Genomic DNA, 26,573 nt, shown 5'->3' with positions numbered 1-26,573 from the left:
CCTAGCTTTTTTAGAAGAGAGTGTTTTTAGAGTGTTCTTGAGCTTATGTTTCTTCTTTTTTTGATAGAAAACACATTTCTAATCTGTGTTTTAGCATCTCAAAGTAAGCATTATGTCTATGAGTTTTTAGTATAATTATTTTTTGACAAACATAAAACTCAGGAAAAAAAAGTCTTAAAAATTGTTTATATTTATCTTTACTTACTGCTTTCAAGTTTCTTCATAGCATTTTGCACTCTAATTCATGTCAGGGGCAGAACAAGTGGAAGTGCATACATTTTATTAATTTTTCTTGCAGTTAGGCAATAACCACAGTATTTGCAAGGAGTCGGATATTGAAGGCTGATTCTAGTGAGGTGCATTCAGGAATTCTAAAAGCAAGGCAAATAATCATAGTTTTAGAAGACCACCTACTTATTTGGGAAATGCACTTTGAAAAATGCTTCCATCTTTGCCATGACTCCTAAAACCAATCAGATTTCTCAAGGCATATATATACATACAAACATAGACATCTGTTTTCATTTTGTTTGTCCTATTCTGGATGTTACAGGGCAGCCTATGTATAAACATTGTCATAACTACGTAAAAATAAATATATGATATTTCTAATAGAAAATTTGTCTCTCTGAAGGTATTTGAGAAATAGCATGTCTGTTTAAAAATCTGTTTGTCCATTTAAGTAAATAGTTGGGTTTTTTTAGGCTCTAGTCTACTGTGAGCAACTGAAAAGTGAGATGGAACGGCAGAAGACTTGTCTTGAAAGGGAGTTAACTGCCCAGATAAACAAGAGGGCTGATGAAAAAGAAGCACTGCGGGAAGAAATGAAGAAGGAAAGGGAGGACTTGGCAGCTATGGTATGAGTTGGGTTCTTTTTTTCCATTTGTGTATTACAATGAGTATACCATCTTCTTTAAACTTCCTGTTTGCTTGTCTAATTTTCAGTTTTGGATGTGAGAGCTCAGTAAGTCTCTCTCAGTAAGCACTTCTACCATTGCTTTAGAGCAGTGATCCTTTGAGTGTGAATAAGTGGCTTTATGCTATGTCACTAGGTAGAATGTTATGCACTTTATTTTGGTTTGCATAATATTTTCTGATGCACTTTGTCAAAGTAGGAAAGGGTTAAGTGATACATGATTCAAGGTTTGTACCTACCTTTCTTATAAAGATTATTATTTCTCTTGCCAAGTGAAACATTCAGAAGTTAGCACATGTCAAATTTAGGATTCTTTGCTGCTTTGATCTTACATATACATTAGCGTTACAACATCATAATTTCAGAGTGATCTTATCATATGCTTAGTTTTCCCACCTGCAGAAATGTGTTGGAATCTCTTTTCTCACTTTTACTGATGTTTATAAACTCTTCGAGACAGAATCTGTCTTATCGTTTATACCACGACCATTGTGATAGTCTTGATAACCTTGTTTTAGACTGCAGAGGAAACCTCATGCTAACAGCAGTAAGCTTGTGAGACTTGATAGTGGAGGCACTTTTAAGGTGATTGAAATGAGAGGAAGAGTGTAGAGGGAGAAATACTTCATGAATTAGTGGTTGCAGCCTTTTCAACCATTTTCTAGTGAAGGTTTGGAAACAAGAGAGTGAATTCCTCTTCTGATTGTAGGCTTTTTTTCCATATTTCGGGGCTCTTTTATAAACTGTATGGCTTATTTCTAAAAATAAAGAGAGCGCAGACTGAATAGGATAAAGTAATTAAGCATGAGGGGGACAAAAAAAAAAAGTTTTTTTGTAGTAGTGTTGTTGCTTGTAAAATGGCTGGAAAAGTACTAACATAACCAGGGAACCAAGTTGATATGGCTGTGTTTCTGATACAATGTTCTGAAGTTGCTGTAGGAAGTCAAAGCCTTGACTCCAGTTCTGAATATAAAACCAGGAATTAAGCACAGTGATAGGGACTAAGAGATACTTAAGAAAGTGAACTGTTGTAAGCAATCATCAGAAATCTGTCACCAGGGAAACTGAAATAAAAGACCCAAAACCTTACTCTGCAGACAGTGAGACATTATTAATCAATTCCTTGTTTGACTCATTGCTGTCTATTAAAAGTTATCGCACTTACAAAGTTAGTTGTTTAGTTAGTTGCTTTAGAGCAGAGTATGCACTCCAAAATACACCCTATTAGACAAGCATTTCATACTCTTTTTGTTTTGGTCGAATATTTCACTCCGTATCATCACATTACTTTGTATTTCATCACCCAGAGAGATACGTTTTACGGGAACTGTTTCCCACTTTAAGTGTTTGTAGTACTTTTTTAAAATCCTCCATACACATTAGACAACATATAGTGACATTATGATGACATAATGCTTGGTAATTAAAGATATGGGATGACTTTATAGAAACCTATAATCTGTATTAATGATTTACACCTACATATGATTAACTACTTTTATGTTTTAGGATTATGAGATGGTAGAAATGGTACACTGTGCATCAAATCAGCCTTCACATGAATATTTTATCACTTACTTTATGAAATGATTTGTTTGAAGGGGAGAATTGGCATGATACATAAATCAGGTGGATGTAGAAGAAGTGAAAAATAGTTAGGAATATATAAACCTCTAGGTTTGGCTTTGAATTTCTGTAAGTTAACCTAGAACTGTCATACACCATTATTTCCACTTATATTAGTAAGCTTTAGGGCTAAATAGCTGAAGGTTCACTGTTTCTGTTTCATTTTTACTTTTTTATCATTCAGCAAAACTTGATCTGAATTACATTGGAAGTTTTAACATACTATTTCTGTATGGGTTTTGTACAACATCTTGCTTTGATCTTTAGTGCTGAAATGTTTTCTGAACTTGAAAATTAATTTAAGATCTGTGGTCACAATGACAGTTTTTGTTAGCTGGGGAAACACGGTTTAAATCCATCTACATAAGGATGGATTTGGAGGTGTTAAATAGTACTCTTACAGCTGCAAAACTAATGCAGCCAGCTACTTCTCACACTTTGTCCATACTAACATGTCCTGGAGACTAGTCCAATTGATGAAAAGTGTGAAATAAACTGCTGTATGATAAATTAAATCAAAATTATGAACCTATTGTTTAAATAATTTAGCCATATTCTGTTATATTATTCATAGTATAGGATATATTTTATTATAAGTGCTTATTTTTTTGTGTGTTTTTAATGCTATGTATTTTAGCTACATACAGGTGCTTTTGAGGAGGAAGTCCCATGATATTTAGATCTGTGGTTGGTTAAATTGCATCATTATACTGTTCTTGGACTTTTTGCAGGTAACAACTTTGTCTGAGGATGTGGCTGCTTTGGAGGCTCAAGTAGAGAGAATTACAAGGGAGAAGAAGTCCCTAGTTAACCAGTTAGAAGAATCACAACATAAGCTTGCATCTCAGGAAACAGAGATGAATAAGGTAAGCACATTTATAAATGAGTATTGAGCTTGGTTTTCTTTATCATTCTGACCTGAAAGATGAGAAATTTTTTTTCTCAGTTTTCTCTGTTTTGGTAAAGAACATGATAAATGTTGACTTCATCTGAATATCCCTGAGGCAGAGTTTTATGAGTAAAAAGTTAACTTTTTCAGGCTGCCAAGTCACCTTGTCATGCAAAACTTACTTTTCTACCTTGGAGGTCTCTGTTTGAAACTGCAATCCAGTGTTTCAGTAAAAATTGCATTTGGTGTGAATGAGACAGTACGATTCACGTGTCCTTACTTGCTACCTCTGGGGCATGCAGTGCTAGAATAAAGGGAGCTGTATCAAATCACTGTTTTTCAAGTACTTGTTTTTAGACTTTCTATTGCTTTTTTTCATTAATATTGATGGTATGTCTCTTGCAAAGAGATCTTTCTTCTGTTTGAGAATTATAGCTTAACATCTATCTCTTGCTGGGTGTATTGCTGTTGGGTGCTTTATTTTGCACCTTTCTCAGTCTATTAGAGCCTTTAATGTGGGCTGTAACATGAGAAAGAAAGAACAATTACCATTCACAGCTTATGCTGGGAGATGACATGCTATTAAAGTTATTATTTTTATTAGCTTAACTTCATCATTCACTTGTTATAGAATTAACTTCATGAGGATGAGGGGATGCTAAATTTCTATAGAACAGGCAATTTCTGAATTCAAATTTGTTGCAACCTTGTGAAGTGCCTTTGTATACTGTACCAATAATCCTAGAGCCCAGTCATTAATTGCAAGGCTTTGGAGAGCAATTAATTCTTTAGGCCTCTAGAGATTTCTGGAGAGGTTTTCAACAGTTCCTGTTTTCCTCTGCTGCGCTGGCTCATAGAAATAGGTGAGAGTATTGCAGAAAATTCACAGCAAAATGTAATCCCAATTTACTAGAAAATTTACTTCCATTTCAGCTGAAAGACAAATCGGAAAGCATTTTAAGAATGCCAGAATGGTTTGATTTACTATTTCTGAAGTTCACTTTTGGCCTTTTAGGCTGGGTTCACAGATGACTAGCACAACTTACAGGGACAAGGAGGTGGTGAAAGAGATAGTGGGTGTAAATATTCTTTGGTCTGTAAAGAACAATTTTGTAGCCTACTGATTTGAGGCTATCTCTCAGAAGGGTGATACTGTGGTTTCAGTCTGTACTTCAGTTAATGTTTATCAATCCAAAGCTGAATAGGTGGTTACCTTGCATTAGTCTATGCTGTGATTTTATTGCACTGTCCTGAGAGATTGGAAAATGGCATCTGTGTCCCTGTACTAAACTGGAAAGTCTCAAACATGCTGAAGGAACTCCAGACCATTTAGCTGGTGGGACTGTGCATCACCCTGACATTTTTAACTGGCTATGTAAGTGACATCGTTGCTTGATAAGCCGACTCCTTGTTTCCAAATTCAGTTTGCCATTATCAAAAACAGCAAATAGCAACACTTTTTTGAGTTTTATCTGAAATATTTTTTTCTTCATGTACCAGGAGTCAGGGGAAGAAAATTTGGAGTGAGAATCTCATTCCCGAGGAGACTGAAAAATCCATTATTAGGACAGCACCATCTGCTGATTCGCCTGTGTTAGTCACTTAGTACAGTGTATGGGGGAGCTGAAGGCAAGGATTACTGTTGTTTTTTTGATTTTATGTGGAGGAAGTGACATTGCATTTTGTTGCATCCTTCATATAAAGGAAAGTGGAAGTAGAAAGACAGGGTTTGCAATCTATGCAGTTGTATCTTACAATTTTTAGGTGCATATGATTTTTTTAGTATTGAAAAAATGCTTCAGAACCTTGCCATTCTTCAAAGCGTTTGCTGCTTACAATTATTTGCAATGGCTAAATTCACAAGCTGTCCTTTGAATTTATAAGTGATGCTATTTCTTAGAAGTTATGACAGTTGGTTTAGTTTTTTCTTAAAGTGATTTCATTGCAGTATGCATATTTACTTTTTTCCTACCTTTTTTTAAGGGGAAAAAAAAATTTAAAAAATAGTTAAAATGAGAAAGGTATAAGACTGAAAAACAGAAATTAATTTGATTTGTGGAACATGTGAGGACATTGTCAAGGAGCACAGAGCATTGTAGCTGCAATTTAGAAGGGTGTACATTTAGGAACCAAGTCTGCTGAAAGTATGTAAGCAAGGCAGGAAAGTACAGTGAGTTGGTAAGAAAGTTGTCTAAGAGGAGTTGTGAGTAAAACATTTACATTCTCATTAGGGAATGTGCATGTTTTTGCTTTGTTAACTAAGGTGAAAGAAACAGCCATGAACTGGAGGTGATGACACAGGATAAGGACATAAAAGGGACAGCCTAGATTGAGAAATGGAACAATAATATCCCTGCACAGCAGTAGAGAAAGTTATGTTGGAGGGATTGATGTGGTGTGATTTTGGGTTTGTTTTATTCTTTCTCTTTCACTTTCTCCTAGTCCCTCCCCAGACACTCTGAAGTTGAACTACGTTCAGATGAAAAATTGAGGAGATAACATAATGAGCACTCTAACAGCAGGGAACAATTGTCCTGTATGATTTCTTTAAATGTTCCTTTGATGCATTTCTTCTGGATCATTTGTATATTTAAATTAGGCATTGTTTTTAATGAATTTATCTTCAGTTTGTAGTAAGTATGTAATGTTCTGATCAAACTTTCAAAATTTTGTATTAACATCTAAACAATTTCTTTCTTAACAGTGGAAAATTGGCAAGTTAAGAAAATTCACCCTTATATATGAGTGTGCTAGATCCTTTACTTCTAGGTTTTAAAAGTGTTTACATAGTCTTTCTTGGGATTTTACAGAGAATGGAAGAAGACTATAAAACCAGAAACTGTAGTTTAACTGTATTTAGTAGCATATATTTACAACATAAATATTTATACTTAGCAAAGTCTTGATCCAAATATATCTGAATCTAGAAGACACTGCATATTTCAAAGTTAATGACTATATAGGGAATTCAGATCCACCTTTTTTATATAAAAACATTTGCCATATGTAGTCTTAAAATATCTGTGAATTAAGATATGTTGCATTTCAGTGACCTCTAGAGGGCACCAAAAGATCTAATTGCAAACCCTGGGTATGGATTCTTCAAGCTACAGATCATGTTGTCTGTGTAATCTAACAGGTGTGTGGAGAAATGCGCTATCAGTTGAATCAAACCAAAATGAAGAAGGATGAGGCAGAAAAGGAGCTCAGAGAGTACAGAACAAAAACTATAAGGGAGCTTGAAATTAAGGACCAGGTAAGAGATAATACTGCTATAACTTTGCAGTTATTAGAAGTCTGAGTAGGGTTGTTTCGGAAGCTGGAATGATTCGTTTTTCTAATACTGGTCATTTATTACTGTTAAATGGTTTCTGAATTGATGGCAAAAAGCCAGCTATTACTGCTAAATAAATTCCTCTTGGTTATCTTAATCTTGTTTTCAGCCCTAGTATGTTCAGTTTTGCATATTACTCATCCCATGCTTTCATATAGAATTACTCTCATGTGTATTCATACAACGTACTTAAATTGTATGTACTGTATACATATGTTTATACACTTCTTCTCACAAATAAATCCACACAGAATTACCAATACATGCAGCCTGACAGACCATCAAAGACTTTTAGTATAACCTAATTATACCAAAAGTGAAAATAATTTCTCTTCCAATTTCTTTAAAGATTCAAGGTTAATGAATTTTGAGATTTATAGAAAAGTTTAAAAAGAACCAAAAGAAAAGTAACCTTCTAGGAAAAAAAGCTATAAAAAAATTCCACTAGGCATTAACCATTGCTTATCTAAGAGTGTGTTTTATAATAAGACAAAACCCAGTACATGCCTTACAAGTAGTCTGTGAGAAAACAACCCATGCAGTAAGAAAGATTATTAGAGTAACCTGCAGCATACTTGGCAAACAGCTTGAACAGGTGTAATGTGCATCTTTTGAAGTGCCCTTTTTGCTGAGGTACTGTCCATTTTTCTCCAGGACTTCAGAATTTCAGTTATTCCTTCCTAAGTTGTGATTTGCACATAGGAGTGCATGTCTTCTGAATACACAGGTATTTAAGATGTGCATGAGGATAATTTTTTCAGTATACATTTTGTTATTGGATCAGCCTATCCAAGTGGTTTTGAAACATTCATTTTCCTGTAAATACCTGAACAAATCATTCCCTGTCTAAGAATATATGTAGGGTAAAAATGGAATATTTCTAGAATTATATTTTTATTTGCCAGTTCCCCAAAAGCTGCATGTAGGACAATAAGTTTATTAATTTAATAAAGTACAAGCTTAAGCTGGAAGCAATATTAATTTGAATTATAAGGAAAAGATATGTAAAATTCAAAGGAAGGACCTTATTAGGTAAAATAACACTTCAATATGTATAGAAAATCATACAGCACAGAAAACAGGGGCCTTGAAGCATTTTTTTTTTTTTCAGGGTTGGCTTTTTTTTTTACTCCTGCATCCTTTAGGCCTTAGGACACTTTGAAAAACAAAAAACAGGCTTGTCGTCTGTGTCTTGACAGATATCACAGATAAAAGAGTTGGCATAATCTTGGCATACAAATAAAACAGGATGTGTTTAATAAGATACTTGAAGTATCTTGGATTTTAAATCCTGTTCTCCAACTTGCTTCAGGATTGCCTTTTGAACAAATTGCAAAATTTATAAAATGTCTTAACCTCATGTATCGATATGCTGGTATTGTAATCAATGTGGAGATCAACACACCAAAATGTGATGATTTATAATTTGGTATAAAGTGAAGTGATGGGAGGGGGAGTTCTAATCAGCAGATATTATTAGATAAAAATTTAGATAATTCAGTAATTATACAAAGTAATTATGTTGTTCAGATATGATTGTTGGTTCCTCAAAAAAGAGGAAAACAAATCATTTTGAAATTCTCAGACTCAGTACCTTGCAGCTGTTTTATAGCTGTGGCTCTAGTAACAAAGTTCTGTATATGTCTTAGTATTATTTAACGTGTTCAAAGGCAACCCAAAAGTGTGTGTTCATTTTTTGTCTTGTTTTGTTGTTGTTGCTGGTTGGTTGGGGGGTCTTTTAAATCAAATCTTAACAAATGTTATTAAGTCACTGCAAATTATTTTATTTAAATGAAACAAAACCAGCTCAATTGCATCTGGCTTTGTATTTAAAGAAAAACCTGAAATGTTTTATCTTATATGGCACTGAATAGCAAACAGTAATTGTTCTTTGGTCTCTCAGCCATGACCTGACCTTCTGGCTAAGAGACAGAGCTGATACCTTCCTTGGCCACCATCTGTTCATAATAAATACATACTTATTTTTTTAAAGTAGAGAAACAATAATGTATGAGTATTTTCATGCTATTCTGTATGAAATTATGCTTTTTTTTTCTGTTTTAAAAGCAAAGAATCATGTTTGAGGTTGCCCTTTAAGTGAGTTTATTGTTTCTTGAGGTGCAATTGTATTTTTAATTGTGCTGTGGATCAATTTCAGTTTTGAAAATGCTTTTTGGTTTATATGTAATGACTTTTGAAAAGGGATTGAAATTATTCCGGTGTGTCAGAATAGGCAGAAATTCCCATATGTAATCACCAGACACATATATGTCAGTAAATACAGGTATATATTTATTATATGCTGATATTTATAAAGCTCTTCAGAACTGAATTTATATCATTTAGGAAACTTAAAGGGATTATATAGACTAGATCTTATTTTGTTTTATCCTAATGTCTCTTTTCCTATCTTTATTGCTCAGTTAGGGTTACTAACAAGTATTGACACCTTGGTATGACTACCTGTTATTAACATTTTATATGAATATTCCTTGAAAATTAAGAAGCAATGAGCAATGTTACCATTTAAATTGTATAAATGTTTTGTTATATCATCTATCATGATCATGATTAACATCAGGATTATGGAGGGAGTTAGGGGGAAACACATGTACCACACAGTTTCTCTACACAAAAACTGCATCTGTTCATCTGGCCTGGTATGCTGTAAAGTAGCATAACCTGCTGCCCTCTCTTTTTCTCTCTCAGCCCTCCCATTGTGGATGTAGCTGTGCTGAAATAACAGTGCCTTACTTACTACTTTTCCTGCTTAGGAACAAGCTTTATAAATTACACAAATATAATGCCTTCATGGCAGTAAACTGTGTCCACACTAGGGGTTGTACTAGCACAGCTATATCAGAGAAAAGTCACGCCCTAACCTAAATAGCTGTTATCAGAACAAAAATTGTGTGGCATATTTGACACAGCAGGACTTCACTTTTATAATACTTTTTTTTGTTAATTTGTAAGCACTGCATGGCATAATTTGTACATTTCTAATAGAAATCATACTTCTAACACACTATGAAATTGTTCCTCAGATTAGTATCACTTGCTCTTTTCTGCTCTGCCTTATAAAAAAAAATGTTCACTGTTAATAATTTGCTTTCTGTTTGTCTGAAATGATTTTATTTGGTTTATAAATTCTTGCAAGTTTCAGCATGTAGAAGTGAAAACAGTTTTTAGTATTGGTTTATGCAGTCCAAGCCAGTTTGGGTGTCATCCTTGCTAGATAGTTCTTGCCAGTAGCATTGCTCCACCGGGATTTGTGGTATCCTTGTAGTAAAGTAATAGGGCATGTTAAATCCAGCTTCAGAAATTAACTGCAGCTTTTAAATTTTGTTTTACCGTGTTTTGTGTAGAAATAAATCCAAGCTGGTAATCTTAACTGGTAAGAAGTCTTTATATTTGGGTAGACATAGTTTGAAGTGGGGGAATACAGAATTCTGTTGCATACCTTGTAGGTGACAGCATGAAAACCTCCAGAAATAATATACTAAAACCCACGTATTTTCAAGAGTTGCCTGCATGGCAGTTCATAAGCCCAAATAAAAAGAAGTTAGAGACACACTGATATGCACAACCTATACAAATAGAAAGAGCTACACGTCAAGGCATTTTTATGTAGTATGACAGAACCTAAATGATGTCTCTGTACACTATAGACTGACAATTTTGCAGGCAAATAAAAATCTGGCAAAATTGAAGTCCAAAAGCATTTTGCCAAAGGGTATTTTGGGAATGTTTATCTCATTTGTCATAAATCCCTGATTTATAGTAACCTAATTTAGATGTTATAAGTGAAGAGATTACTGACTCTGTCTTCATCAAAAATCATTCAGGCCAAGAAATTGGGTATATATCCTGGATAGATTGCAGAGTGTCCTATGCAAGACCAATAACACCTTCTGAAGACCCTTAATCACCGAACTGTGTTTTTCTGAATAGATAAAAGGCTTTCACAACTCAGGCTTTAAAATACTGAAGTTTTTACAAGCTGCGACATTCAGCATTTCCCCAGATGTTTTGAAACTTGCAAGTTTTAATAGCAGTGGTGAAGATGTTTTAGGATTATGTGCTATGTGTATTCTTCTATTAGTCCTATATCTGATATTTTGTTACCTCATTAGTTATAAAGATGCTCTGGAAGTTCAGTTTTGAAAAGAAATTTTGTAAAATCAGCAAGCATATACTTGAGTAATATTTGGCAGGGAAGAAAAACCCAAAACCTAACAGATAGCTTGGAACTCTTACCATCAAATTTTCTTACCTGGGCTGGCCTTGAGTGTAATGCCCTTAAAAGTAGCAAACCCAAATTTCTTTTGGACAAGAAAGCATTAAGAAACTGTGATAACCTTTACTGTAACTGAACTCTTTCTAATGAGTCATTTTCTCATTTGGGCATTCAATGCATTAATTTGAAAATGAGTAAAGTAAGGAGTAAAATGGTGGTACTTTATGCCTTGCTTTGATATGAATTTTATGACCTGCTCAGGAGGAACATAATTCTTGTTATAACAGAACTTACTAGCTCATCTCAAGATTTTTGAGGAAGACATTGGCCTACAACCCTGCAATATATAGCAAAAGAAATGTTTTGATTGCAATTATAATGTGTCTGCTGCTGCTGTGCTATGGCATTGCTTTCCTCTGCTAGCCATGCATTCCTCAAGGATCAATGGTATGAGCAGCCTTCATTAAATTAGTTGTCATGTTTCCATAAGAAAAACCCTTAGGGCTAGGATTCCCAGTAGTAGAATTTTCTGTAGTGACTGGTCTGCATTTTCTGTATGGATCTGCTTCCCCTAAGCAGTTGGCCTGCTAAGAGGAATAACACAGTTGGCAATCAGGATTTTGTTGTTCCTGGGTGTAGCTGGCACATGTAACCTTGATCCATGTTCTGTCATTCAGAGTGTTGTTACCCCATTAGTATATGGAAAGAGAAGATAATTTATGTGTGTTAAATATTGTTCACAGTAGGAAAGGAGTTGCATGTCTCTTGATGTAGTGGGTATATCTACCTAAATACTTGTTTTCTCTTGGTTTTTTCTTCTTTGAATAGGAAAAAATGGTTGTTTTATCAATAGTCATTGTGTCAACAATCAGGAGGAAAAGAGTGTAAAAGTCCCTATCACTTGTCATTTGTTACTGCATAGGTTTTCTTTCCAACTATTCCTTAATACTGCCCAGGAAGAAAGAACCAATCCCACATCAGTAATCTCAAATAGTGTTTGAAAGGATAAAAGGAGCAGGATTTGTTCTCTCCTGTTTTTCAATAATGAAGTAGGAGTAATCTTCCCCTTCATTCTTTCTACATGCATTCCTCCTTTTCTGAAATTCTTTTATCAGCAAGCAAACTATGTATTTTGTGTCGCCCCATTCTCCTTCTCCTCCATGCCCCCCAGTGCAATCATTTAGGAAAAAAAAAGTCATCTTGTTCCACTGTGAACAAAATCACTTCCTTATCTCTGCTGGTGGCTGCTGAGCTAATCTGTAGTACAGCAATGTTCTCTGTTAAAATGTGACTGTAGTAATCTCTATGGGATTGGAAGTTTTCTTCCTGAAACAGTATTGCAGTACAGATATTTTAGCAAATTAAAAGCAAATATTTTCAGGGAAATAATGAGGTAAAATCCTTGTATAACATGTTTCAGCCATTCACTCTTGTCTGTTTCCCAGAGTATTTATCCAGAGGGACCATGTCGCTCTTTGGGAGTTTGCACAAGGACAGGCCTTTGAGATTATTTCTTAATTAAAAAATTTTGTGTGTGTGTGTGTACTCATAAATATATACTTTGCAACAGGAATCTTTCTTCCCCAGCTAACAATTACAGGCAGAAAGTTTGCTTCAGTGAGATTTAAAACGTGCTTTCAGGAACATACCCCCTCCATGCTATTCCCAGGAAGTTCTAGCACCCCAGCACTTCCTTGCAGGACCCTGTCACTCTTCCCAGTCGATTTGGAAGCAGAAAGTTTGTGGCTGATGACCTTTGCTTGGGTAATGGCAGTTATCTTCAGGCTTTCCCTTTTAGTGGAGTACACAAGGTGTAAAGTCCTGCCAGGCACAATTAAATTTCTTTGCACAACAAGTGACAAAGTGGTCAGAAACCTACTTGTCTTTGAGGAATTCGAGTGTCCCACCAGAACAGGTTAGAATAATAGTTTCCCCTTTGAAATGAAATTTAGTTTTCATAACAGATTTTTTCAACAGATTTGAATGGGAAGCAGCAGTAATTCATGTAGAGTGCAAAAGGGAGAAAGACATTGTTGGGATGTGGCAGAGGTTAACCTGGTGATGGCCCTAACTCTCTTTACAAAGTTGGATAGTTCTTCAGGTGCAATATGCTATGTCAGATGGCCATGCCTGGGAGGTCTGAGGTTTAGAGACCACTCTGAACCTAGAGTTGCTTGATTGATATCAGGATTAGGATAGAAATGACTCAAGTGACCCCTGCTGCATATAGACTGATAGTCATCTTTTCTGGAAGTAAAATACTTAGTATCTTGCTACAAAACCAGTCTTGTTTTGTTCAGGTTGTTTTAAATTAATGAATAATAAATACTGGAAAACAGTTAGTGTTATAGTAAAGTATGATTGTTCTGTCCCTGATTAATTAGTGTATTAATATGTATAGAAGGCAACATGGATTGGAATCACTGTTATTGCAAAAATTTCCTGTCACTGGTACATATAATATTAAAGTGTACATCAATGGCTACACTGGGGGCACCTCCTTGAAAGACCTTAATTTTAGCCTTGGTCCTGTGCACTATCACATTGCTTTGAAGAGCTGCTTTGGTAAATGAAGCTAAGCACATGAGCATCAGGGCCTGCAAAAATGTATTAATTTGAAGTGTATGTGTTTTTATAGATGTTGATTGCCTTTTGGGGGTGTACCTGTAAATACCAACCATCATAGTAATTATATTTCACTTTTTATTACTTTGTTCTCCTATTTTTGGTTCTGTTTTATGCCCCTTTAATCTTTTAATAGTGGTGAAGTGATGTATGGAGCAAAAAGAATGTACTGTAAATTCATATAAATATTTTCTTCTCAAGAATTAGTTTACTACAGAATTTGTGCTATGGTATAGTCAGTGCAGAATTTACTTTAAAATCTATACTATGTGTTTTCTTACCTGATGTGTGAGTATACTGGTACAAGAGTGAATGTCCTAAATCACATATGAATTAATTTGATTTAAATTTATTTTTCATTTTGTTAAGTCTTCTAAAGTTGTTTTTGCACTTACTTCAGAGCACAAGATTTTTTATCACCACTTATTGATCCTCATTTGTTAAAAAAAAAAAAGTATTTGTCTTTTCTGTCAGTTTGCCTCTATTTGAAATTCTATGAAAAACATCTGCTAGTTTGAAATTTAAAGTTGCTTTTTTGCATACAATAGAATCTGCATCAGTATGAAAAGAATTAAACAATTATTTTAATCTTTAATTTTACTTGTTTTGAATGGAATTATTATTTAATGAGATTTTTGTAGCGATAGAGATATCTAGTTAATTAAAAAGCACATTTTTGCAGTATACTTAAGTACTGTTAGGTGAAGATAGTTTCACATAGGTTCAGTGTTGGAGAAATCATCTTTTATATAAGTTTTCCAGTTAGTTGCATTTATGCCACTGAATGAGCATCTCCAGTGTGTTCCCTTAAAATGTGTTGTGAAAATCCAAAGATAATTTGTAAATGCATCATAAACTATTGAGTGAGAACTGAAATGCTGAAGTGTTTCAAGGAAAGATAGAGATGAAGATATGGAAGGGTCCTAGATGCTTCAAGGTGGAAAACTTAATATACAAAAGGTGGTTGGTGGTAATGCTGAAGCAACAATAATTAATATAGAGTGAACTTTTACTGCAATGATACTTCACCAGTGCTTTAATTTTTGTTTAAGTGAAACTTCTTTCATGTAACAGAATTGAATATGTATGTGGAATGGTGTTAATGTGTTTCAGCTTGCTAATAATGGTGTTTCTCTTAATGAGGTTTAGCCTGCCATCTTTCCATGGCAAAGTGCCTGTTGATATTCCTAGGAGTTTGGGCAACTGCAGAGGAAGACAGATTAAACAGTACTTCTGAAATTATGTGCAGAAGTAATAAGAACATTAAAGTTGCAGAGTTAAGCACCAGAAGTTGCCTGTTCTAACCTTAATGTAGTCTTGTTGTACGTATACATTATGATAATTCTGTTCCTTGTTATACTGAAAATCTGTTTCAGATTTTCTTAAATGCAAGATTGTCATCTGTCTTTTTGCAGTTCTGTGCTCCATCTCTTGTCTCTCACATACATTGAAAAGTTAAGTACCTTGAAGAAATAACTTTCTGATCATGTTGTAAAAAGCTGTATCACAGGTGATAGGCTCTGAGGGATCAAATTAACACTGCATGAGAAACAGAGCTGTCAGCAAAATGCTTTAGTTAGTGATTTGTTTCCATTTCTGTCCCTAAAATTACACTGGGGTCTGGATAGCAGCTACAGAAGTGTCTGAGCTTCCTTGTAGAAGAAAAGGTTACTAAAGTCATGTGAAAACTAGTTTGAGTGGTTTTGGAAAAATGCTCCTGCTCTCTGTAGGAACAGTGAAGATTCACTGATTCTGTATTTTCTCTGTAGATGAAATCCCGACTTGACATTTTTCATGCTAGAGTGTATTTGAGATGGTTATTGTTTGCAGGAGAGAGAAGAGTTGATTTTTATTGTAGGAACACGTCTCAATTTCTGAGGCTTCATGTTTTAAACTATTATCTCAGTTTTTAAACCAAGGTAACATGTAGTGTTCAGAGAATGGTCTGTTTTCAGCATGATGATACATGGCTCCTACCAAATTCTTTCAATGAACATTTTCTGGTGTCTCAAAAAGAATAATTTAGTTGATATCCCTAAATATAACTGGATTAGATGTTTCTGGTTTCTGAGTTTCTGTTAACATGTTTTCTTGAGTGGCATTTTTCTGCTCTCTCTTTCTCATGAGTTTGTCAGCTCTTTCTGCCATGGTCATTACCAGAATTTTTGTGTAGAATTCCTACTTTTCATATAGCTCATGTTGTGAGTGCCTGCAAATTTGTAGGTTTTTTAAGGTATTTATGTATATATATCTGTAGGTACCTACTACACATGTGTGAAAACACACATATATCTGTGTATAAGTGTGTTAAGGAGCTGATACTGAATTTTGGAATTACTGATGAAAGTAATACAAGTAAAATTGTTCTTGAAACCCTTTGTTTGCTTTCTTGATACTTTTAATAGCAATTATAAGATGCCTGTGAATCTTTAAGGATCTTGTCATGAAATGGCACTTCACTCTGAGAATTTCCCTGTATATTTTCATGAGAACTGAAATCTATGGATGTCTTCCTGGGTTCAGCCCTGAAGGTTCAACATCTGGCTGATGGAAGCAAAACATTTTCACCAGAGGTTCTTGCACTTGGAATTTGCTTCCTTCTGTGGGTCTGTGTCAAAACCTGACTGAGCCTGTTTAACTTGAGGCAATGGTGTAAAGCCCATCTGTTCCTTGAAACTTTTCCCTGAAGGAGTGATCTAGAGTGTATTTATGTTCTCAGCAGTGGCTGTGCTTTTTCAAATGCTTAGTTGATGCTTTTTGACTAACTTGTGGTTTGGGTTTGTTTAAAGGTGTGCTGAATGGATGTATTTTTAAAGCAAATTTTAAGACCATTACAGAACTTCCATGTCTTTAACTTGTAAAGACTGTGAAGAGTTCATGTCCTTGTTTACTATGAATGAAGAAATAACATTTATAATCTACAACTGTTAATAAGAATAGAGAGCCCATGAGACTTCTGTTATATATAAAATATGCAAAAGTCTGTGAAAATACAAAGAACACGTAACTAAATACCTTTGCACACTTGGTTTTAAAACATTCTGACAGTGTAATAGGTTGTTGCATTCTTTAGAAGTAAAAAATCATTTACTAGTGATTTTGTAAATAGTTTTACTATCTTTATATTTGACCTTGGAATTACTGATTTAATTTGGTAGGAGGTCTATGTAAAGTGAGATGGCATTTAAATTCTAATAAAAATTTCCTTCATGAACCTTTGTTGTGTGCTCTTGAGGGAAAAGTGTGTACAGCAAAACTTAAACCCCAATATTATGAAACCTTTTTCTGGATGAAGAGGTTGTATTTGTCTGACCTCATGACTTAGTGTAAGTAGTTTAGGTTAATATTTGTATGGGAGGAAAAATGACAACATCATTACAAAGGTGCTTCAAGTGTAAATATTGGGATCGAGTTTCATTCATTTGTTCTTGTAGCATGTTTTAGGGTGTTTGAATGAATAATTTCATTAACTAAAGAAGATATTGAGTCTTGTCTACATGAGGAAGCTATCACAGATAAGCTATGGTATGAATTTAAAGTATAGTAGCTATTCAGCACTAACTCCTTGTATGAACAATTTTATTCTGTACTAAAATGACCTTTCACAGTTTAGCTGACTGAAAAACATGCAAGTTCCCTCCAGCCCCAATGACAAATAAATATTTATGTAGGGAGTTAGTGTAGAACAGTTAGTACATAATAAAAATGCGTTGTCAGCTTATTCTGTACTCACTGGCCTTCTTAAGAGCAGTATTGCATTACAGATGTATTCCTGCAGGTACCTGTAGGTTGTATATGGAGCAAAATGTATTGTTTCAGAGAATTTGTATGAAAAATATTTAGATTGCTGACAAAATGATTGGATATCAAAGATCTAGTATGTTTCATTGGAATCAAAGGTGCTGCTCATGTGAACTTGAATATTGTTATTTGTAAAATAGTCTCATCAACTTTAGTTACTATGTTGACACAAGGACTAATGATGTTAATAACATGGCAGGACTAACAACAGCAGGTATGTTTAGGGTTCAGTTATAAGTAATAAATTAGTTCTTTTCAGTAATGGGAAAATTACAAAATTACCTTTATTCTCTTGTGTAATATTAGCTGACAAAGTTAAATTCCCACTTGTCATAGCCACAAGACCCATAGCCATGGTCACAAGAGCTATCCTATGTCCAGCAGCTTCTGGAGATGGACACTGTTCCATTGCCATCTGGCTTTCTAACACAGTGAATTCAGGACACAAATATGGAAGCTTTCGTAGGAGAAAATTGGAAAATGTTTGAATGCCTGTAACTCTTAAGCTGCATGAAGACAATAACGTTGATTGTGCATTAATGTATTTAAATATGATAAGCATTTTGGCTTTTCATAAGAATATAATTTCAAATAATTTAATTTGCTTGTTTTGTAGTTTTTATCAACTAACTACTTTTGTTCTAAAACAGAAGCGTGCAGTATTTTTCACATTTGATCACTTTTTTTTTTGTCTTAACATGTATCTCTGTGCATTTCTTAAATGTACTTTCTTTGGTTCTACATTTTCCTAAGAAAATAGAAAAACTGGGATTAGAGCTGAATGGAAACAAACAGCGTTTGGAACAAGCCCAGCAGGATGTGACAGGAGCCAGAGAGGAGTGCCTAAAACTGACAGAACTGCTGAGTAAATCTGAGCACCAACTGCACCTCACCAGGTACCCCTTATCCTATTACATGCTGTAGTACCAATTTCATTCTGCTAATTTTTTGCCACAGGCTTCCCCACAGTTGTTATAGATACTTGCAGTCATTGACTGCATGGGCAGCCCTCAGTCATGTTAGAAATGGAGATTTAAATAAGTGAGTTATGAATTATAATTTATAAAACTGTGAAGAAAAGGCAATGTTCAGCTCTGGTGATGAGGTGACAATGCTTTTAGGCAGGAAGAATAGCAGGAGGGACTGCAAGTTCATTCTTTTTGTTGTTGCTGTGTTTGGTAGGACAAAGAGATTTGAAATGTTGTTTGAGACTGTAGTGTACAGCACCTTTAAACATGGGAGTTCTCAGATTAATAACTTGAAATTTCTGCAGCAGAATGACCAGGAACATTTCTATGAACATAACTATGTCTATAGAAGGTAAGCTCAAGTGTGTGAGGAGGGTGTTAAATCACTTGAAGATACATTACAATGCAATGTGATGAGAGACTTTCCCTGATCTTATTCTGTCCTTGGGTATAGTTCCCAATGCCATGTACTGTACTATTCACTACACATTTCTAGAAAGCCCCAGAAGGTTGACATGCCGATTATTCATTGCAGCTTGAGTTTTGGTAACTGCAGAATTTTTTTCCTTTTGCCACAGCAAATGCTATTGTCTGACTGTTTGCAGGCTTTTGGTTGTGTGTGTGGTTTTTGTTTTGTTCTGTCGCCCTTATGCCCCCAAGAGTGAACATCCAGAAACAAATCTGGCAGCTTTTACTCAGTCCTTAAGGAAAAAGTTAAGTTAGTTTAAATTTTTCATGGGGGGAAATAAAAAAAGCTCAGATTTTTATCACTTAACAGAAGTCTGTGTGTTTATCCAAGTCTTGTACTTTTTGGGCTTTGTGAGAATTCTGCCATTGAGTAAATGGAAATAAAATAGAGCCTCGTCTAAACTATTAAATTCAATGAATCATTTTTTTATTCAGCTAAATTTCTGTGTAATTCAGAGCACGGTTGTTTAACAGATGGAAGAAAGTACCACTCTAACAGCCGGTATTTAGAGAAAAAATATGCTAGAGGTTAATGAACTTGAAAAAAGTTTTGGGTGAGTTGTTAAGATATCTAAAGTTTGGATTTAGCAGAACTTTATTAATAATGATTTGTTGTGATAGTTAACCAAATGGCTTACCACGCTCCTTTTAGCAAAAGGCTGATTATATGCAATAAAGCTCTGGATATCTTTGAGGAAATCTGACTAGCGAATTTATAATTTTTTTAAAATTTTTCGGTGTAAAAATGAGGACTATTGCCTGCTTTTACATAGCAGGGTGATGAAAGCTGGATACCTAACATACAGATGATTCAGGTAGCTTTTCAGTGTATGGTCTCTGAAAGTTTCTGGGATGCAAATTGCTGGAGGCTGGAACAGTATTTTGGGCAAGTAATGCTCTGCGCTGGCCCTGTTCTCTTCGATTTCACAGGCGCCTGCTTTTGGAGGCAGATGCTGAACTGCCACGGCTTCTTTGTCTGACCTAGTGCAGACACTCTTCTGCAAGCTCCTAATCTCTCTTTTTTTGATATACTTTATATTAACATTATGGCTTCTCTTTATAAGTATTGAAATGTTTCCTATGCTGACATTTTTTTTGGAAAAACTTATACACTGAAGCATGGGAAATACGCTCAAATCTTTCTCTTTGACATTCCCCAAATTCTGTAATACTTCATAGATTTTTGTGTCTTCTGTATATTTGGAGGGTCTGTCTGCTTTCAAGGAATACGTTAGGTGATGTTGCTGTCATGGATGAGGGAGGGAGAAAAAGAAACGAGCTATTTGTTGCTCCTGAACTGTTACCCGTTTTCCCCTTGGACTTAGGTTGGTGGGGCAGGGTTAGAGATGTTCTCAGAGCTGTCTGTTTTCCCCAAGTTGCAGAGCAAAGCATCCTCTACTGAAATGAAAATTGTCTTTAGCCTGTACTCCTTTTCTTCCTTCCAGATCACTTCCTTGCAGAACAGGTTTTCTGTGTTAGTCAAGGTACAAAAGTTACATTTCTCTAGTGGCATTAGTTTTTGCATTTTGATCTCAATATGTTTTTCATGGATCGGTACATCTATATTTGTTGTAAGTGAGTTTGATTCACTTACAGTTTGCCTTCTTTCATTTATTCTCTTCACCTCAAATGGCAATTGTGCCAGTGAAAATACTTGAAGGGTAGGGGTAATAGCAATCCTGTGGGGGTTATAGATTCATTCACTGTGGCACTTGCCAAGGAAAACAGATTTTAAGCTCTAGAGTCCTGTCTGTGGGAGGTTGCTGCAGAAATTGCACTGATTTAGTGCATCTCTTGGGTATTCTGGCCTTGGCTTCATCTTGCTGATTCTCTTCTTTTCAGGAGAGGACCAGCTGGTCCACTCCAAGTCTTCTCACAACGCTGGAGTTGAGGGAGGCCTGTACTGCTGTTACACCATTGTGGATAGTCTTTCTGTTGCCTTGCATGACCTGTCTGTGTTGTTCTGCCAGGAATTAGAGGTAGCTGAGGCAATACAGAAAGAATTCTTTGTTTCGTATGAATTAGTATATTACTGAGAAGTTCTTCACTACTCCACTCATTCTAAGTTTGGATACTGTAATTAAATAGAATAATAAAACGAATACAAGAACTTCGGGTTTTAATGTACAAAAACGAGATGATAAATGCATATGAATGGATTAAATGAGAGAAAACATGCAGACTGTGTCTTGTTGAGAAAAACGTGGTCTGCAGAACAGCACTCGTCTCCAGGAGTCCCACTTCTTTGCTGCATCCTAGTTTTCAGACACCGTTGATTGATTACCAGCTAAACAGCTTCTAAGTTAACAAAATGTACTTGTTAAAAATGAAGGAAAAAAGGTTACAATTAGCTATTCTAAATCATTGCCACAGAGTTTAAAATTGCCTTTTCCTGTCACCTTTCTTCCTGGAGCAATATGTTGCTTAGAAATCCTTGCTATTAACATGCATTTTCGGCTATTGAATCTAGTTAGTAATTCTAATTTGTATGTCTTCAAAAGACTGGGAAAATACAGAACTTTTACTGTGTAGTTTTGATTGTCAGTGAAGTAACTTTGCAAATGTCACCATGCTGTGAGACTGACCATGATTGTTTAAAGTTTTCTTGGGGTTTTTTTTGCCCTAGTTTCAGCTTTGCAGTTATTTGTGTTAGAGTTACTGTAGTAGCAGAATCTGATTAACTGAATTCCTAAGTCAATGTTAAGTTTCTGCTATTTTGGCAAGGTTAGGTCTTGCTAATGAAGCTTACCTGAATCACTCTTCTCAGAGTAGAAAACATACAGATCTACTGTTCATAGTTCATGAGAGAATAGTCATTAAAAGTCATGTCAGTATGCTTATGGAAAAGATCATATAAAAGATGCAAGATGCTAACAACTTGTCGGGATCTTAGCATGCCATCTAATTTATTCTTGCGTAACAGAATCATCATTAAAAATCTCCCCTTTTTCTTTTAAACCAGATCTGAAGTTATTATTTGTTTCAGTTGTAGTCAGATGTTGTTCCTGTTTACATATGCCAAAGAAGTTAAATAAATCTCAAGAAGCAAAGGAATCGCTGAATTTGAAAATTGATTTTTTTTTTCTATGCCATCATGCATTTTCTCAGGTATAGAGATAGATAGGTGGTTCAAGATATTTCTGACATGTCATCATGGGAAATACTATTGAGTGGAATTGAAGCAGATTTAGTTTAGTTTAATTTCGTATTGTTTGCTTATATGAAACATGATGCGCAGTATTGAAGGTCAACTTGTAGGTGGGGAAAAATTACTAAATGAACCCATGCATTCAGGTTACCCCCCTCCCGAATCCTTGTATCACTCCTGAAGGATAAAAGTTTCAAGAGTTCCAGATGCGTTTGAAGAATGCTCTGTCACATCGTGTGATTCTTGGGGATGTCCTGTGCAGGGCCAAGAGTTGGATTCAATGATTCTTGTGGGGTCCCTTAGAATATTCTGTGATTCTTTATATTACATTGAGTCAATGGGTGTTGGTTTTCTTGAGTATTGTTTTTTTCCCCATTATGTGATATTTCTTTTCTCCCCTCTATTTTGACAATGGTATGATCTCTATAGAGCAGCATGTCTAAGAAAGTGGCAATTGGGTTTTAGCAGTGCTATAGCCATCCTACTGTGCATTACTCCTTCTTGCTAGTTTCAATGGCTCTCTATTAAGGCTCATTTCCATTACATGTATAATATGATAATATAAATATATTGTATACCTGTATGATATAAATAACATAAATAAAGTGCATACCCTTTCAGGTTACTGTACCATTATTTAACCTCTGAAGCTCTGGTGTTGAGCTGTATGTCATCATCAATGTTCCTTGTTAGAATTGCAGCATGTCTCATACCTTGATTTCCCTGTGTAAGATATACTATTAAATGATAAAATGTGAACTAACTTCTTGGTGGTTGCACATAGTCTTTTAGGCAGTTGCTCAGTACTTGGTATTTATTGTGTTGGGATTTTTCCTGGCGGTATCTATTGGTTAGCAGCATGCTTACTGCCCTGCTTTTCCCAGCAATTTTAGCATGTCAGAGTCCATCGTCTGTGCTGGAAAGGAGTTTTGAAGAAATGCTGTTACTAATATTAAATGACCGAGATATGCTTTATGTTCTTAGACTGACTCACTGATGAAAGGACCAATAACACTTGAATTGGGGAGGCAGGGGGAGAAGCAGAAATGAGGCATAAGCAGTGATTGATTTCTAATTTTTTTATTTTCTGCTCATCTTGTACAAAACCATTATTTTAAAATGCAGGGAGGAGTGATAACATGGAACAACTCCGATAACTAATAAACTTTTTAGATTCTGCTTCATATGTTTACTTTTCATTAAATTTAGGGACGGTTGCGACTATGTTGTTGTGATTCAGTCAACATTTATTTCTATCTGGTTTTCATATACAAAGGCATCGGGATGCCAGAAAATAAACTGTTAACGGAGAATTAACTTCTTTGGCACGCTTTCATACTTATCTTCCAAATTAAAGAAAATGAAATGGGCAGAAGCAGAGTGTAGATTACCTCCTTTTTGTCAAAAATGGTGGGAATTTGAAAATTAATAATAAAAAAGGGAACAGATGCAGTAACATGCCAGAGGGAGATTAATGTGGAGAGTAAAATCTGTGAGCAACAAAACTGAAGCAAACTGAATCAGTGGGAGGTGGTTGTACAATCAAAATCAGGATAAAAGAGAAATTACAAACAACCCTGCACTTGTCAAAGTAGTAGTAATGAAATCCTGACTCTGCCAGCAGCGAGAACCTGTGTTAGCACTTTGGGGTAAGGCCGGGAGCCGGGTGCCAGGTAGGAGGGCAGCGCGAGGCTGCTGGGCGGCAGCCATGGCGTGTGGAACAGATGGCGGGGAAAGCTGGCCGGGGAGGGGCTCCTTCGCAGAGCTAATCAGACAGTAACGGATAGGGCAGCTGGGAGGACTGACCACCGAGAGGCAAGCGGCAGGGTAGCCGCAGCCTTCCTCGATGTGTGCAGTGGTGTGCCCAGCGGCCGGAGAGAAGACCTTGCAATGTCTTTTCTGCGCGGCAACCGCGCAAACTTTGCATGCGGCAGGGGATGGATGGGGTGCAGGCCAGGGCTGCAGGGTGTCGCGCCCGCTCCCGCCGCAGAAATACACCTCTTTGCTCTCTGTCGTGTAATCAGGTTACGTGGGTTTGTATTTTATCGTAGCAATATAACGAACATAGAATTTGGCGACTAAGAGAAACGCAAAAGCACGTGGGTCCGGGGATTGATTCAGCAAACCGATAAGGAAACTTTGCTCCTGTTGAAAGACGGGAGAGCTGTAGGTCGGCACCTTCCCACAGGGCTGGGCCCCTCCAATGAATGGAACCAGTTTTCTGATGTTTTATTTTTGCTTGGAGGAGGCACTTCCCTCCTCATAAATGAGAGCTTGTGAGGAATGAATAGAGGTCCAAGCCTTCTGATCTTGAGTCACATGAATAATTTGACTCACGTAAGAAGTAAAGATCAATAGGATTTCTTGTGCAAGCAAGAGGTAGTCATGTGTGAGAGGATTATGAGGTCGTGCCCTGTGTTGATGACTGTCAGCTTGAAAGATAAATGAAACCAAAATTTTATCGAGGAAAGGGGGAAATAAAATCCTGAAGTGTTGCAAGGGAGACCTGACCTATTACTACCCCGTTTTGTTTGATCAGGATACGTGATAGTCTTTAGACAACTTCAACAAAGAAACTTACATCTCCTGCATCTGCTTTTTGAACTTGTATATATCTCATCTACAGAAGGTTTATAGTTTGGCTCAATTATTCAGTTTGAGCAGGGAGGGGAGGAAACATTACAGGGATTTGAAATAGGTGGTATAACATAGCCATATGCTATTTATGCAGCAGTTTCTGCAATAAATCTAATTTGGTGCTGTCAAAAAAAATTAGACTTATTTGGTATAGCAGCACATTAGTAAATGATTGTGGTAGCTTTGAAAGTTGTCATTCACTCTGCTTTACTTGCAATAGAATCTTGCAAAGCTCTTTTTCCCCCCTTCCTTTTCCCCTGAGAAACTCTGAAAATTCTGAGTTCTTTATCCTGCAGCTGTAGAAACTGCAAACATTTTCACAACTGAGAAGGTCTTGCTTTAAGGTAGTTGAAGAAGGAAGAATAACCTGCATTGTTAACTATCATATGAATGGATAGGTGGAAAAATTAATAAAGTGTTGGGGGATAAATTTCTCCCTTGCTTACAGGTTTTCAGAATGCAGCTGAAATTGTTTATCTGATTATACAGCATGTAGATAAATTAGCTGCTCTGCGTTATTATAGAAGGTAAAATATTTTACCTGCCATGATAAGACCATATGCTGCTTTATGAAGACTGATACTGAGTGATTTGAAATAAATCGGCTCTGTCGTCTTCTGGCAGTGCATTGTCAAATTTTCGAAGCTGATATGCTTTGTGTCAAGATAACACACAATTATTTAAATACATTTCTATTTAATATTTTAAACATACTTAAGATGATTGTACAGACATATAAAGGCCATTGATGAATTATAAGGGGAAAAAAGAAAATGTAAGTGGAGGAATAAAGAATAAATCCAAAATCATGTGTTAGTTTTGAAGATGAAAGTATTTATGAATCAACTTTTTTTTCATTTGTAAAGAGTTTTAACATAGTTGACAATTTAATTTATTGCCCTACAATACCAGTTTATCAAGGAAAAAGCAATAATACGTTTTCAGATTTTATTCTTAGATTCCTCTAAATTTGTCTCCATGGCATTTAAACTGCAACTGGTCACATCAAATTTCTCTAATGATCGCATCAGGTTGCTGAGGCAGCCAAATTGCTACTGCATGTAGAGTGTGGTTCAGGAGCAGTGGCAGTACTTAAAGCGCTTTGGAGCGAGCAGTGAATTCAGATGAAATACAGAAGAGACTAACTGCTGTAGAAAACAAACATCTTTATAAGGTCTTTTGTTTTGAGCAGTTATTATTCAGCACTAGCAGTAATAAGTTTATGAGTGTGTATCAAATATTTACTTTGATCTCATTCAAATTAGGTTTTCTATTTGTGTGACTAATGACAACAGGATAATGATTGATTTTGTAAATTATTTTTTTTAACCATAAAAGTCTTTCAGATACACAAATTCAAGGCTGCTGGGTTGTTTTGGGTTTTTTTGCGTAATTTGCTCCTGGAAAAATGGTTCTGATTTTTAGCTTTATTTTTTGCTTGTTCTAAGGCTTTTCTCTCAAGTACATCTGAAAGCTTGTTTTTACAATAAACTAAAATGTACTTTTTCTGTCAGCACTTGGTGTTTGTGAACTTAAACAATTTTAAAACCTGTCTTGTGCTTTCAGAAGTGTATTCAAAGTTGTTTATTTTGTGCAGTCACAGTGGCTGTCGATTTGTTAGTTTGGGGGGGGTGGGTTTCTGTGCAAAATTCTGCTCTTGAAATTCTTGCCTGGAAAAAAAAATTCAACAGAAAACTCAAAAGTTCCTCAACTGGAGACTTCATCAAAGTTCACTTTGAAGAGCATCAGGCTGTAGGTTGTCATCACTGGAGAAGGTGGATGGAGGAAAGAAGGAAAAAAAAATCACCTGAGCATGTCAGCTTTGGCTGCTTGGCTGAGCTCCTCACCCCCTTGCTCAGTGCCCTTGTGTCAGTGATTGGTCAGGAGACAGCATGAGCTGGGAGATGAGCACAGTCTCTGCTGT

General features: G+C 35.8%; 1 protein-coding gene across 1 annotated transcript in view; it reads left to right on the top strand.

Moving 5' to 3' along the window:
* Window positions 1–26,573, top strand: part of SDCCAG8 (serologically defined colon cancer antigen 8) — a gene marked incomplete at both ends in the record, with an annotated part of 42,711 nt that overhangs the window by 2,546 nt on the left and 13,592 nt on the right. The window contains 4 exon segments of the mRNA XM_009082008.1: window positions 705–857; window positions 3,274–3,408; window positions 6,571–6,687; window positions 18,182–18,324. Coding sequence (XP_009080256.1) covers window positions 705–857; window positions 3,274–3,408; window positions 6,571–6,687; window positions 18,182–18,324 — 548 coding nt within the window.

This window comes from Acanthisitta chloris, unplaced genomic scaffold, assembly GCF_000695815.1.
Source record: "Acanthisitta chloris isolate BGI_N310 unplaced genomic scaffold, ASM69581v1 scaffold12459, whole genome shotgun sequence".
Taxonomy (NCBI): domain Eukaryota; kingdom Metazoa; phylum Chordata; class Aves; order Passeriformes; family Acanthisittidae; genus Acanthisitta; species Acanthisitta chloris.
Note: the sequence above shows the minus strand (reverse complement) of the source record. Positions and strands in the feature narration are given on the sequence as shown.